Here is a 14,984-nt window from a genome sequence, read left to right as displayed (position 1 = left end):
CGTCTGCGTTGGTTGGAAGGTGAGATGTGCAGATCAAAGGGATTCAGACCCGTGTGTCGAGCCGCTACACAACATTCTGCTGTGTGAAAGAGCCGCCGTGTTTGAAGCTATAGGCATGTCAAACGTGCAGGTCTAAAAACAGTGGCGTTGGTGAACCGTCCGGGTCTGACCGGGCCTTGGCGCTCCTCAGAGGAGAGCAGGAGGCCGGCGTGGAAGGGAGGCGCAGCTCAGACGATCAGAACCACCGGAGCTTACATTCCCACAGCTGGCTCAGGAAACGTGGAGAAAACGCAAATAAGAAAACGTCTCCCCTCACAGAAACTCTCTCGGTTTGCATTTGTGCGTCCATTCCTGCAGAAAAACATCATGTTTGTCCTTCTAATCTGACTAAATAAAAGATGCCGACATGATTCTTAGAAATGATCTTGAAGGTGAAGAAGAGCGAAGGACTGTGTGTTATTTTGTGAACAGATAAAAACAAATCCTTCAAAATAATGCAAAAACACGGTCGGTGAAGTGCTGCACAGCTATTTTAAATGAGGTTAAATCCAGCCAAACACTTATTCTAATATTCTAAAATGCAAAGTCAGTCATTTACTGTATGATTTAAATGAAAGTGTATTATTGTGTATTATCCTGGAATGTGTTTGTAATATTCTACAGCAGCATTTTAAATTCAAACCAAGTGTTTAGAACCACTTTATAAAAATGTACAGATAGTCAAGAAACTGTACAAAAAAAAGATTTGATGAATTTGACGGAAACTGCTCGGGCTTCAGTCTGAAAAAAAGCAAATTAAATTCAGAAATAGGAAAGGCAACAAATGCAACAGTAAAGAGTCAATTTACACGACAGCTGGGCCAATAAATACAATAAAGATCGATTTGAAATGTCTTTTCTCTCTCTCTCAGTGTTTTAATGCATGATGGTTCATTCAGTATTTGCACCAGCACTGGAAACTGAAACGGAGTTTTATAACAGTCCAATGTAAATAATAAATAGTATAGTTTTTTCATGCACATCTTTAATAAGTAAATCTGTTCTGTCGGGAGACTTTATGGAGGTGTAGGTCTGAATCTGGTCGTCTCCTCTTCACCGTTTGGGAGAAAATTCATGGCGGATTTTCAGATGATGTTGGCCTTAAAGCTGTTTCCAGCTCAGAAATCTTCACTGAACTTTATGATAGTAATGACAGAAAAAGTGTAAATAGAGTGAAGTTAGCGCGGGGGCTGCTGGGAGTCCCGCTCCGGGTGAGGACGGCCTCCCTCGGCTAGTCTGTGCCGCGGGTTGCCGGTTCCCCGTCCAGCCCGCTTTCTTATGCTAATGCAGGTCTGACATCAGCAGTGAGATCAAAGCCGGCCGAGGTACTTTAGAGGCGAGCCTGCCCCCCCCCTCCTCACTCTGCCCGCGCCCCTTCACGCGGTCCACACGCGCGCGCGGACCCTCACCATGCTCACCTGGCCGCGGTTGTCCTTCCTCCCCGCTCTGGGATTTACTAAAGCGTCTGGCTGAAGCCCCAGCGGAGCGCTCGCGACATCTGGACCGGCAGACATTCCCGCGTGTGTCCCGTGTGTGTCGGCGCGTGGAGCGGGGGGTGCAGAGGTAAGCTGCTGCTGCTGCTGCTGCTGGCCGCGTTCGGCGCTGCGCAGCTCCGCCCGCGAGCGCAGACGGAGCGGCGGAGGCTGGAACCGGGAGCGCGTGACCACAGAACAAGCATGCAGTTCAATACAAGAAAAATACTTCGGAAGACTTTTTACGCCGAAATTATATTTAAATATTCATTTATTGTTTGTTAGTGTTTTTAAATACTTTTGGCAACAAAATCAAAAAGTGATCGTTGAAATCTATTGTTTCTTGATGAAATAACAAATTTGATTAAATTAAAGAAACAGCTAAATTGTTTAACTTTGTGCGCGCAGATTCAGGTCAAACCGCACGTAGATGTAAGGAGCTAAAAAAGCTTAAAGCCTTCAACAGTCCGGACAACCTGCGCGGGTTTGGGCTGTTTTTTCGGGTCACGCGGGAAAACGCGGGTCTTGTTTTACCTCTCAGGCCACCAGGGAGCTCCAACAGCAGCTGCGCTTCGTTTTCTGTCAGCTCCTTTTACAAGATTTATCCGCCGTTTTCCCACGGTTTGGACCTCACCTGCCTGACATCCATCCTCACGCGCTCGCTGCACGCGCCCACAGAGAGAGCGGCTCCAGCAGGCTGAGGCTGCTTTCCCGCTAACGTCAGCCCCAAAACTAACGGAAGAGGGACGTTTACAGTTAACGAAGTTCCAATTTAAAGCACATTTGCATTTAATGCACAGGAAGAATTTTTTTAAAAAGGAAAAATTATCAAAATGTGTTAATAAATGTATTTTTTCCGCACTTAACATCATTTTGGTAAACTTCAGTCAGTTACAAAATGCAGGAAAAGAGACACTTCCTGTACATCTGCGTTGTTGTCCCTTTTAGCTGATGTTTGTTTCAAGTCAGCCGGTGAAACATCAGTGCAGCTTTTGATTATTGGAACCTCTGGCATGTGTGAAACAATGAAACCTACAGCTTATTTTCCATGGTTGTTGTGGAAAAGATGCTGGACGATGACCTGAAGACGTTTCAGCAGAACCGATTCAGAGGAATTTCTCCATTTCTCTGTTTACCAAAGACTATTCTTTTTGGGATGGGGCCTTTATCAGATCTCCGAGCTCACAGGTTGTGGTTTCCTGGAGAATTCCACGTGGCCCATCATGGCACTGCAAGCATTCACCACAGGACTGAGAGGAGGAGCTGTGCGATGAGCGTTAACCTCTGTGTTTGAACCCAGCAGATCTTTGTATTTGTGTCCCGCGTGAACCGGAGCCTCCATCCATCATGAAGAGCCGCTCTCACATCCTGCCTGTTGGTGTGCTCACAGCCCTGCTGCTGTCTCAGGTCTGCTCGGGCATCAAATGGCTGTAAGTAATCTCTGGGCTGGCCGCCATTTTATTCTGCATTGTTACAACATGTCACGAGAAAACAAGATTTGCTGGATGTTTAACGGAGTGGTGGGGTTTTTAAACTCTCCTTTAAACCAAGGTTTGGTTCCCGTTCAACCAAAGAACGGAAGGGGTGTTAGCCAGAGCGCTTCCAGGTCCCGTTGGGAAAACTTCTTGTTACATAAATGGGGAAAAGACCCAATATGTTTATTTCAAGCCCGAAATCGCAGATTCAAATGGACCAGCCTCTGCCGCTGTGTAGTTTAGTTTGGGCTCAAAATATAAAATACTTTACCAAATATTAACAGAAACTTTGAATTGGAACAATATGCTGTTTTATCGGAGTTCAAAAACAAACGCTTAAGTTAAGTTTTAAAATACAAAGTTTCATGCGGTCGGCTGCGATGATATTTGGATTGCGATTTTGCTGTTCAAACGTCTATAGTCGCCTTGACTTTACCCAACATATAAGTAGTTTAAAGATAATGCAGCAACAACAAACAGCTGTGAGTGCAGGGTCACCATCATTGGACACATAAAGGCGGCAAAGCAGATCGCTGTAGAGGCCGCACTGAGCGGTTCCACCACCTCAGAGCCAACCCACCATCTTTAAGCCTTGCCAGCTTGGTAAATCCGTGAAACTTTTGTGTTTTTTGTAGTAGGAGTGTGTAACCTTTAAAACGATACGTCCTGCTCCTCACCACAGACTAAGACTAGGTAGTTAAAGATAGAAATGGTGAATTATCTTTAATTTTCCAAACGAGTTCCATCATTTTACGGCTTATTTGTTTTTCAGTTTTCTCTACCCTAAGCGGCCTCTGTTTGGGATGTTTTCCTGGTAAAAACAAAAGAGTCTCACCGTCTTAAAATATATCTGGAGACGTCACTAATACTGTCAGACTTGTTCCCACAGACCGTGGATTCAGCCGCCGTTTTTCTCTCTGTTCGGTTTGCAGAACACTGTCTCAAACGACTTCGCACATCAACCAGACCCAGCACTGTAAGCGGCTGTCTGGCCTGGTGTCGTCGCAGGTTCAGCTGTGCCGCAGCAACCTGGAGCTCATGCAGACCATCGTCCAAGCGGCCCGAGAAGTCAAGAAGACGTGCCAGAAGACTTTTGCTGACATGCGCTGGAACTGCTCCTCTATCGAAATCGCCGCAGACGGCCAAAAATATCCGCCAGACCTCGACAGAGGTATGAAAATCCACAACCTTACAGGGTCGTGAAAAAACGGGGAAGCAGTTTCTGTTTGAAATTCGGTCTAAGGATTACAATGCTCATCATTTATTTATTGCCAGCAGGATCTTTCCAGCATTTCCTTGGAAATGCACGGTCATGTGCGCAGTCCTTACATGTGCTTTTCCGAAACCCGACTCTTCTCAGCCCATCCACAGAATGTTTCCATTTTTATCAGGACCTTGAGTCTCACAGGAACGGTTTTTGTGGCTTTAGGGTCTCTCTGAAATGGACTTCGGCTTCGGCTAAATGAACAGTTTGCATCTGACAGAAAACGGCTCATCTCTAACCCGTCGTGACTCGGAACTGAGCAACCCGCAGTCCGACGGGATTTCTTCCTGTACTTCCAGTTGGTCCTGCGCTGGAACAGATGTGCTCTCTGTGTCGGCACATCACTACCAATCACACCGGGCCGCTCTCCGCTCTACAGAGTGCGGTTTAAAAAAGACATCGTTTCAGCTTTTGCCTTCATTTTCTCTGAGATAACAGAAACAAAGAGGAGAAATCAAAATATGTTCACAAGCTTTGTTAAATACAGGGTTCCCTTGTTTATCGCAGAGGTTACATTCTAAAAATATCCCGCAATAGATAAAATCCACAAAGTTGTATTACAAATGTTTTAAGGGGGAAAACTCCTCACACATTCTACACTTTTCTCAGACAGACATGAACATTTTCACAATTTGCTCTCTTGTTTAAACTCTCAAAATTCAAACCTTTACTGTCAACCTAGTCCAGTTTTTTCGAATGAAAACAAATAAAATCAAAGATTTATGTAGATGTGTCAAACTGAAGACATTCTGTACAGCAGACACGGCACAGAGGAGACTGCCAATCGGGACGCAAACATGATGCGCTGTAAAAAAAAAAAAAAATCATGCAAAGTCTGCAGAACAGCAAGACCGTGAAACGTGAAATGCAATATTTCTAGGGAATGCTTTATTTTAAAGGAACCGGTTTACGTCAGAGCAAGCTGGTGACTCCGAACTAAGGAATTACACAAATTGGTCCTAGACTACTCGATCACAAGAGCAGCAACAAATTCAGAATAAACCTCTGGAAGTAAATACAAGAAAGGTCAGACGGTTTTATTGGTTAAAACTTTAAACTGCAGAGAAAAAGCAGCTAATCTGCAGAAATCCAAAGGATACAGTGAACTAAGAGTTCATTGTTTTTAAAAACTTTTTAATCAGACTTTTTTCTAATGATTTTAGTTTACAACTGAGGAAGGTGCACGGTGGTGTAGTGGTTGGCGCTTTAGCCTCATAGCAAGAAGGCTGTGGTGGTTTAAATCCCTGTTGGGTGTTTTTTCTGTATGGGGTTTGCGTGTTCTCCTCATCCATGTTTGGGTTTTCTCCGGGCACTCCGGTTTCCTCCCACAGTCCAAAAACAGGCTTCATGGGTTCATTAATGATCCTAAATTGCCCCTAGATGTGCATGAGTGTGTTGTCCTGTCACCTGTTCTGGGTGTACCCCACCATCACCCAACAGTTTCTGGGTTTTTGAAGATGGATGGATGGAACAGATGAAAGACCCAAACAAAGCTCCTGTCTTTATTCTGTTCTGTTGTGTGAATGTCACTGTTGTAAATTGTTGTTTGATTTATTTTCACCTCAGTTTACGTCTCTGTATTTCCCCACGATGTTTGATCAGAGTGAAATGAGTGAAGGCCAAAGTAATAAAACCCGTTTCAGGGTCAGCCGCTGACTCAGTCATGTAAGCCTGGTGTTGACATGGAGGTGTGACGACGGTTTCCTGATGTTCTGGCTTGTATAATGGATTCTTGTAATGAAGTCATAATTTAGGGATGTAATTGGAGCATGCCTCCTGTCTTTCCACCTGTGTGACGCCGTTTTCTTTTCTCTGTTTTCAAAAAGGAACGAGGGAGGCTGCTTTTGTTTATGCCTTGTCCGCTGCAACCATCAGCCACACCATAGCGCGGGCGTGCACTTCCGGAGACTTGCGCCTTTGCACGTGCGGTCCTATTCCTGCGGAAATTCCTGAGCCTGGCTATCGCTGGGGGGGCTGTGCCGATAACCTGCATTATGGTTTAATGACGGGCTCCAAGTTTTCCGATGCTCCCATGAAGATGAAGCGATCGGGTTCCCATGCCAACAAGCTGATGCATCTACACAACAGTGAAGTTGGGAGACAGGTGATGACCTTGGATATTACCATTCATTTAGTCCATTCCCGTTCAGATAAAGTGGGGCGAGAGGTCTTAAGCTACGTTCACACCCGGCATGTGTCGCACGTTCAACAAAACTTTTAGCATGCGGTGTTCACACTGGACTGTGGCTACCCCATACTGGCGCATGTACCAACAGTCGGAGGAGGCTTGATGAGGAATGTCAAAGCCGTGCAAATCGGGTGAATCTTTTCCCTTCACATATCTATTCTGGCATGTGAAAGACTTGGTGTCATAGAATGCTGGCTGGGCACAAACTGCAATTATTCATTTTTTCTCCATGATCAATTTTCACACTGTTGGCATTTCTGTAAATTAACATACATCTGAGTCCCTGATTGGTCAAAGTTCAATTAGTTTACTTTCAATGCACGTTTTGTATGTAGCGACTGAAATTGGACATGAAAACTTGGGATAGCGACATGCAAACGCGAGAGTTTTGAATGCGGAAGCCCTTGTTTTTGTTTTTCTTTGAGCTCCCATGACGAGTGAATTTCTCCCTGTGAGATCAATAAAGTTGAGCTCCATTCAAAACGCACATTTACGCCGTTTATGTAGACATTTTATTGGAAGTGGTCACTTGAACGCGCGATGCTGGGGCCGGTGTGAACGTAGCTTTTCTTTCCATCAGCAAACTCAAAGCAGCTAAACGGCTTTTACAGATTGTACCACGCAGAAATGATTGCTCCTTCATCTCTCTGTCCATCTTCAGGTACTGAGAGAGTCGATGGTGATGAAGTGCAAATGCCATGGTGTATCTGGATCCTGCTCCATAAGGACTTGCTGGAGAGGACTCCAAGACCTCAGGGAAATAGCCATGGACCTTAAGACCAAATACCTGTCTGCCACCAAGGTGATTCATCGGCCCATGGGGACACGCAAGCAGCTGGTACCTAAAGACATTGACATCAGGCCGGTGAGGGAGAATGAACTGGTCTACTTGCAGAGTTCCCCAGACTTCTGCTCCAAGAATGAAAAACTGGGCTCTGTTGGCACGCAAGACAGGTGATGCTGCCAAGTCATATTACTCCTTCAGTTTAGCTCAGTTTATGACTTTCGTTGACTATCAGAAACTTTCCAGTGAGGGACAGGCATCCCACATGAAGAATTTAATTACAATATCTATGGTTACATCCCCCCGACTTAACAGAAAACCAGCTATAAACGTAAAGAGCTACCTCTGAGGTGTCCACATCCAGGCCTCAAGCTTCTTGGTTTTTTCCAAACAACTCTGTCAACGCAGCTTCTTATTGGGGGAATACACCTGAGCCAGGTAATCAGGTGGAGCAGGGATGTCTGGAAAACAAGCAGGAGGGGGTTCGAACCTTGGCAGGGTTATGTTAAGGGTCATGTTGTGCCACTGCTGTGCCTTTGAGCAAAGCCCTTAGCTCAGGATGCTGCAGTGGAGCAGCTCATAAGCCACAGATTGGTCTGTGGTTGTACCGGGCAGCTCCCAGCCATGAATGCCTGAATGTGAACAGAGCGTCCTTGAAAACAGACCTCCCCTGTATAAAGAAAGGTAAACACATTTTTACATAGAAGCAAAAACAAAGTAAAAGAAAACAAAAATATGCAAAAAATTAGCAGATTTTGACATCATTATTAAACAAGGAAAACCCAAAACTCCACACATTACACAGAATGAATGGCAGTAATGTCACTGGTGGGATCGCTCCATTTCCTGTCTGCTCTGGCCATGAAGCCTGAAGGGAACGCTGCTTTCTAACAAAGAGAACTTAGCAGGTCATGAAGCAGGAAAACAGATAAAGGTTCAACTCAATGGGAACCAGACTGTGCACTCAAACGGAAGAAAATAAATTTAAATTATATTTAATCTAATTGCAAAAAAAGATGATGGAGTTCAAAGAAACATGCTAACAGTGGTTCATTTGTCTTGCTGACGGAGGCAGTTCCTGTTGCTCTTTGTGCTTGTGTTTTACCTTGAAATCTGCCTGAAATTCAGAGATTAGTGGATCTATAAAAAGAAGAAAGTAACAGTTTTTGCGTTTTGACTTTAATTTCAGCTATAAGATGACACATTAAAGACCCACTCCACAGAAAAAGTCATTTATGGTGTTTTAACAAGTTCTCATGATGGAGCACATTATAAGAAAATTAGGCCTACAAATGCATTAATGACTATTTCTTTATTCAAATTGTTGTGATTCAGGAGCAGATGAAAAGGCTGGAATCTGGATCCAAACTCAGAAGAGAATTTCTAATGAACTCCTGCCGCTCTGCAGAAACTATGTCCAAAAAAAACGACCCAGGTTTTTTGATTTTGGCTAAAAATGACAGAATCGCAGTTGAAGGACTACTGGGAGCGATTTGAAAATAGATGAAAAGATGTTTGGAGTGAGTCTTTAAATCTTATTGGTTATGCGGGTTTTTATGTTGATTCTTTGTTGCTCTGATCTCAAATGGTTGCCTTTCCTGCTTCCACTGTTGTTAATTCAAGACATAAGCCGGGGCTAACTTTTGAGAGGATTTTTAATTGGAAGCACTTAACCAATAATTTAATAATAGCTTTTTCTTTTTCTCTATGTGAAGCTCTTGTCTGTCAACACTGTATAAGCCTAAACCAGAGGATTAGCCCTTGATCTGGACTGAAAAGTTTGTCTAAAGGGGAAGGAATACTTTAAGGATTTATTTCCGTCAGTTTCTCCGGCTGTAGCTAAAAACTCTTAGCACTGGAGGAAGATGGGGGCCTCAAGTCTTTGGATGTTGTGAGGGTCTTGATCTTTTCGACTTTACATAATGGTTGGAGACAGTGCTTCTGAACTGGGAGACCTGGACACTGGTCCATATTTTCTATAAGGGGGGACCGGGGGATGTGCTTTAGCTACAGCAGACCACACTATTCAGCCTTCCTGGGAAAGTCTGCTCCAGCCTACTGAAGAGAGGAATTTGTCTGGTAGTCAAATGTGTGATTTATGAGGATTAGTGGGGTTTTTGTCTCGATTGTGGAACAGCGAATCAGTTCTACGCGTTGCAAAGAGCGCTTGGGGCTTCAGCGAAGTTTGCCTATCCAATCTGTATTTGCTTTTAGGATTTTTGTCCCTCAGTTTTCTGTGGGAGCTGCTCTGGGAATATGGAGTGCAGGGCCCCCTACTAAAGGCCACCCAGTCTCTGTTCACTCAAGGCAGGACTTTGGTTTGTAGTCTTGGGAGTAGATTGAATCTGTTCCAAATGGACGTCGTCACCATTTGTGTTCATACATTTTATGAACAGAATTTTTAGGCACAGCCAGAGTTTTGGTTTGGGACCCACAGGGTTTGGCTCCTGCTGTTTACAGAGGATGTTGTTCTGTTGGCTTCAGTGTGAAGATTGACATTGTGACGTGTGAAGCGGCTGGTTTGAGATTTGGCCTTCTAAGTTGGAGGTCATGGTCCTTGACCAGAAAAAGGGGTTTGGACTCTCTAGGGAGGTGGAGCGCTCCTGCTCTTGCTCCTGCTCCTTGTGAAGGGGTTTAAGAATCTTGGGATCTTGTGTTTACATGTGAGGGTAAAATGGAGCCAAAGGTTGACAGGCGGAGAAGTGCAGCAGGTTCAGAAATGAAGTCATCGTATGGATTTGTAGTAATTTAGACAAAGGTGAGCCAAAAGGCAGAGCTCTTGATGTGCTGGTTTGTCTTTGTTCCAACTCTCACCTGTAGTCAGGAGCTTTAGCTCATAACCGGAAGGATCCCACATTTTGGCGGCTAAAATAAGTTTCTTCAGCAGGGTGGATGCGCTCTCCCATAGGATGAGGAGCTTGAAGTAAATTCAATGAAATTCAAAGATGAGGTGGCTCAGGCATCTCTTTCAAATGCCTCCTGAATGTCCCTGGAAAGTTGTTCCAGGCATGTTCCTCTGGATGGAGGCCCCATGTTGGAGGGATTATGTGCCTCAGCTGGTCTGGGGGCACTTTGGGGTTCCCCTGGCAGAACTGGAGGATATCTCTATGGAGAAGGAGGTTCTGGGCATCTATGGTTTAACTGCTGTGCATGGTTTGTCTTGACAACTCTAGATGTATCTGTGGCCTCCAAACATCTTCAATGGAGCTGGCCAGGTCAAGGATCTTGCTTTGGAAAACCACAATGGGGTATCAATGGTGGTACAATGGCAACTGGGCATTTGTCCCATCCAGTCTCAATCTGTCCTGTTTCAGGACATTGAAGCCAAAATTCTTTGTCACTATCTGCTAAGTCACTATGAGCTAAAGTTAATAAATTGCCTGTTAATAGTAGCTAGTTATGACTGAGAACGTGTGTATAGAGTGGCTGGAGCCTGTGCATTCAATTCAAAGTTTTTTGACTTCCACTTCCATCGTCCTGCTGTTACTGTCAGCTTTCCCATTTGATTTGTTGACTGACTGTGAGGGAAAGTAATGAAGGCAGACCTGTGAAAAACGTACAGAGCACTGAACTGATTGTTTTAGCATTACACTGGTGTCCGTAAAGTTGGAATAATTTGAATTCAGGGCTTAAGAACGAATCACATGAAATCCATTTTGGTCTGTGAGGGTGGGAACTGAAGCGTCCCCTTTGGGAACACCACATCAGCACCAGACCCGTCCTGCAGACAGAATGACCGTGAATGTCTGCTCATACAGGACATTGATTCAAGTGCTGTCAGAATTAGTAGCACTACTGACTGTCCTAGCAGGGTCGATAAGACGCAGTGGCCCCTGAGAGTGCCCTGTCTGTGGCTCGTTCAGACACTTGCCACAGAAAAGGCCACTCTGAAAGGGCCACTCTAAATGGAGTCCTTGTGCTGTTATCTGAGACAGTTACTGTGGTAATGTGGTTATTCTTGGGACTGAAGGCACTCAAGCTGATATTGATTCAAGAGACCTACAGAAATGGGGACAGAGTTAATGGTCACCCAGGATAAAGGTTTGGTCACACCTTTCACTTCTGCGTCTGTTTGTGACGCTGCAGCTCACTTATGAGCGCGACCTCCTACAGACTATCTGGGTCATTTTGGGGGAAAAGAGCAGCTCTCTGCCTTAAGCCTAATGCGTTTTCTGATAAAGACTGGAAACAGCGCTGCAGAGGAGCAGACACCGCACATCCTGCTTTCCTACGTTATTTTGGGCGGGATTGCACCAAATCTGTTTCATCAGCAGAATCTGTTGCCCTGTATTATCATTACAGTGAAAGAATGCTGTGTGCATTAGTCCCGCTTACATTTGCTCTGCTGTATGGTGACTCGGTGCTCAGCAAAAGCCGGAAGAAAGACTTGACCCATGGCCAGGAAGGGAGTTGGATTCAATGGAGTAAAGCTAGACGGTGAAGTTACACAAGCATTTTGTTTATCTTCTGCTTTAAAAAAAAAAAAGCAAAACAAAGCCAGGGTTAAACACCCACCCCAATGAAAACGGTGGGATTTTTTCTGATAATGGAAGTTGTATAAAAAGAAAAGGAAGCTTAAAATGGCATTTCTGAATATTACTTTATTCAAATTGCTGTTAACCAGGAGCAGATGAAAAAATATCATTTGAAATTATATTATTTGTGACGTAGAAAATACACCAAAGTCTTCCTGCTCTGCTCCATTCTGATGCATCCACTGTCAGACAAACAGATCCACGAACGTCTTTATTTTCCTCGTCTGAGCTGGAATCTGGATCCAAACTGCAGATGGATAACTCTGATTTTGCTCGCCGTTGTTGCTGTTTGGTTGGTACTGGTTGTAAGGTTAGGGGGTGTGATTGACTGTAAGCTAGCGAGAGAGTGTGAACAGAAAGCTCTCAGTAACGGGGAATGGAAAGGGGGGCGGGGTTGCTATTACAGCTCTGCGGAAACAATGTCCTAGAAAACCACAGGTTTTTTGATTTCGGCTAAAAACTGCAAGATCGTAACTAAAAAACACTGAGAACACTTTGAAAAAAAGCCCAAAAAATTAACAGAGTGGGACTTCAATAGGAGGAGGTTTCTGTATTTTACTCCATTATTGATGTGTTCTGCCCCGTGTTCTTCCACCACGGGGCAGAACAGACATAAACGTAGGACAAATCCAGTCCCTAAAGTATTCCACCACATTGTGTTTGCTTATAAATGTCACACATCACATGATTGTCCATCATGTGTACCTCGGCCTTATGCCACTTATCACATATAAGCAGATGATAAACTTGAGTCAGGCTCTCATTTATGTGGGATATAAGTTATGCGATCACAATATTTTCTCTTTACTGTCAAATGAAAGTGCACATTTGTTGCTTATTCTTCTGTTTCTCTCTGCATTCTGGTGTTTTTCATTTTTTAGAGCATTCAGTATCTGCTGGAAGTGTCTGAAACGGGTTCTTTTTGCTGCAGTTCCTGCTTAGAAACATCTGTCTGCACTGTGAACAGAGGAAGTCGGCAAATAGGAAAAGGAAACAACTCTTTAGAAAGTATTTAAATGATCAGCAAGTCATTTTCATAAACAAAAAATCTTGTCATTAGAAATCTAGAAACAAGGAGTTCTACACGAGCAGTCAAAAGAGCTGCAAAGAAATAAGACTGTTAGATAGAATTACTTTAAATTGGATGTTAAATAGCCCAAAAATACATATATTTTTTAAATTCTAATCAAATGTTTGTATTTTTTGAGATCTTGTGTACAGTGAGTTTTCATGTACAGTTATGTGGAGCGACAAAAAACTAGTGTGATAAGTGGAAAAGACTTATTTTAAAACAATGTGAACAAAAGGAGAAAACCATCTTAGTACATCCTCTTAAAATCTAAAACGAGCACTTTTTCGTAGAACTAAATCTAAATGATTGTTTCCAAAATACTGACAATGAATGCCAGCTTAACTTGTCAACATTTATTGAACTTTAAAATAACAACCTTAAAGTAGAATCAAAAATTACAGTAAAAATGTTTTGAGTGTTAGATAAAAGTAAACAACAATAAAGTGCTTCTATTGCATGAAGCATTGTAATAAGAATGAGAATAATTTCTAGATATCTTAACAAGACAAAAACAAAATCTCAACTGTACAGATTTGGAGAAAAGCTTGGAGAGTGTAGAGCAAAGGGATGTTAGAGGAACCCTAATAAAACATCTGGAATGTCCAAAAACGAAGTTCTAAATCTTTACAAGCGTCAAATAGAGAAGAGCTTTAACTTGAATCACGTGGCAGTTGTGAAGCATCTTAGTTTCTGACTGGATGAAAAAGTGAAAAGGCCTCTGCGGCGCACACCAGAGGCTGGTCATCAACGGCTGTCGGAAAACAAGAGTAAGCCAAGGGGGGGTGGGGTGGCCGTGTGGACTCAGCATGTTTTGTGAGAGGACCATGGATGCCCCGGGCCTCTTCGGTGAGCCCCAACAAAGCCCCGGTTGCTTAAAGACAGCATAACAATGGAAAAGGGGAGAAAAAGTGCGTGTCGGAGAGAACACGAAGGGTTACAGCCGACAACACGGAACACACTGAAGGGCTGTGGCTTCATTGCATGCATGTTCGAACCACGGTGTTGTGAAACACAAAGCACAAGTTCTAAATGTGTGTGCTCTCCTAATTTCAGGCAGTGCAACAAAACCTCGGTTGGCAGCGACAGTTGCGACCTGATGTGCTGCGGACGTGGCTACAACCCCTACACGGAGAAGCTGGTCGAGCGCTGCCACTGCAAATACCACTGGTGCTGCTATGTAACCTGCAAAAAATGTGAGCGGATTGTGGAGAGATACGTTTGCAAATAGGCCTGTGCTCCTGCCAGCAACCCCCCCCCCCTGAGCATAGAAGGCTACAGATTAACCAAAGCACTACATTACCAAGAAGGCCTACTTTTGTCTTAAGCTGTTTGTATCTCCACAACAAAAGATCCGCTCCTGTGCATCTTTCCTTGTATCTTATCTCTAAACGTGGAGGTGTTTCATTGTTCAGACCAGTGCAGATGGTAATCGCACAACTCCAGAGAAACTAAAGGTCACTTCTGTCAATTACAAAAAACAGTGAAATATTTGAGGTTTTCTGTTGGAAGAAGGTTTGCTCCCTTTGTTTAAAAAGCAGATTCTTTTATAGACCTAACATATTTAAAGGTACTATCAATGCTTTACTTTCCCTCTCATGATGGACGATGGAGGACAGAATACTATAAAGGGAACCTCAAATGCTTTTCGCTCCTGGAGGATTTTGTTTTGAACTCATCTCGTGCCGTGTGGATCCTGATGTGCCTTCATCCCTGTGGAAGAGCAAAGATCGCAGAGACCTTCATCAGCACTTGGCTGCAGTTTTTGGTCTCACGTTCAGGCGGTTCAAATGTATTTTTCAGAGCATATAAAATAAACTCATGGATTTTCTAAACCACTTTACCGTGGATGTATATACTGTTACTTTGTATTTTAAAAATAAACAGAAGTATTTATAAAAATAACCCCTCGAGTTCTATGATTTATTTTTTGACTGGTGTTTGTTTGATATCCACATTTTACAGACCAAAATGAGAAGACGTTAGTAATGGGGTTGAGTCCTCGCAGATGCAAACGTCAACTTTGAGAAGAGTTGGATGGATTTCCTTTCTCCTCCAGCCATGCGTTGGCCTCAGGATTTTGAACTCGCGTGAAGCTCAGCATGCTCGCTATCACGGCTGTGCTTTATGGTCGTGGGCTGACTTTACAGCCATACTC

At 43.7% G+C, this 14,984-nt stretch overlaps 1 protein-coding gene across 3 annotated transcripts; it reads left to right on the top strand.

Moving 5' to 3' along the window:
* The first annotated feature begins 1,378 nt into the window (after window positions 1-1,378).
* wnt11 (Wnt family member 11) lies at window positions 1,379-14,731 on the top strand. Of its 3 annotated transcripts, none has more exons than XM_011483814.3 (6): window positions 1,379-1,602; window positions 2,812-2,941; window positions 3,919-4,157; window positions 6,077-6,354; window positions 7,100-7,303; window positions 13,883-14,731. In XM_011483814.3, exons 2-6 carry the CDS (start codon window positions 2,859-2,861, stop codon window positions 14,024-14,026), a joined length of 948 nt encoding a protein of 315 aa, XP_011482116.1. In that variant the 5' UTR covers window positions 1,379-1,602; window positions 2,812-2,858; the 3' UTR covers window positions 14,027-14,731. The 3 variants fall into 3 exon arrangements, with proteins under 3 accessions (XP_011482116.1, XP_011482115.1, XP_004076689.1); XM_011483813.2 differs by having other exon boundaries at window positions 1,383-1,602; window positions 2,815-2,941; window positions 7,100-7,392; XM_004076641.3 differs by having other exon boundaries at window positions 1,384-1,602; window positions 7,100-7,392.
* The last annotated feature ends 253 nt before the right edge of the window (window positions 14,732-14,984 follow it).

The sequence above is a fragment of the Oryzias latipes genome, chromosome 14 (genome assembly GCF_002234675.1).
Source record: "Oryzias latipes chromosome 14, ASM223467v1".
In the NCBI taxonomy this organism is placed as follows: domain Eukaryota; kingdom Metazoa; phylum Chordata; class Actinopteri; order Beloniformes; family Adrianichthyidae; genus Oryzias; species Oryzias latipes.
Note: the sequence above shows the minus strand (reverse complement) of the source record. Positions and strands in the feature narration are given on the sequence as shown.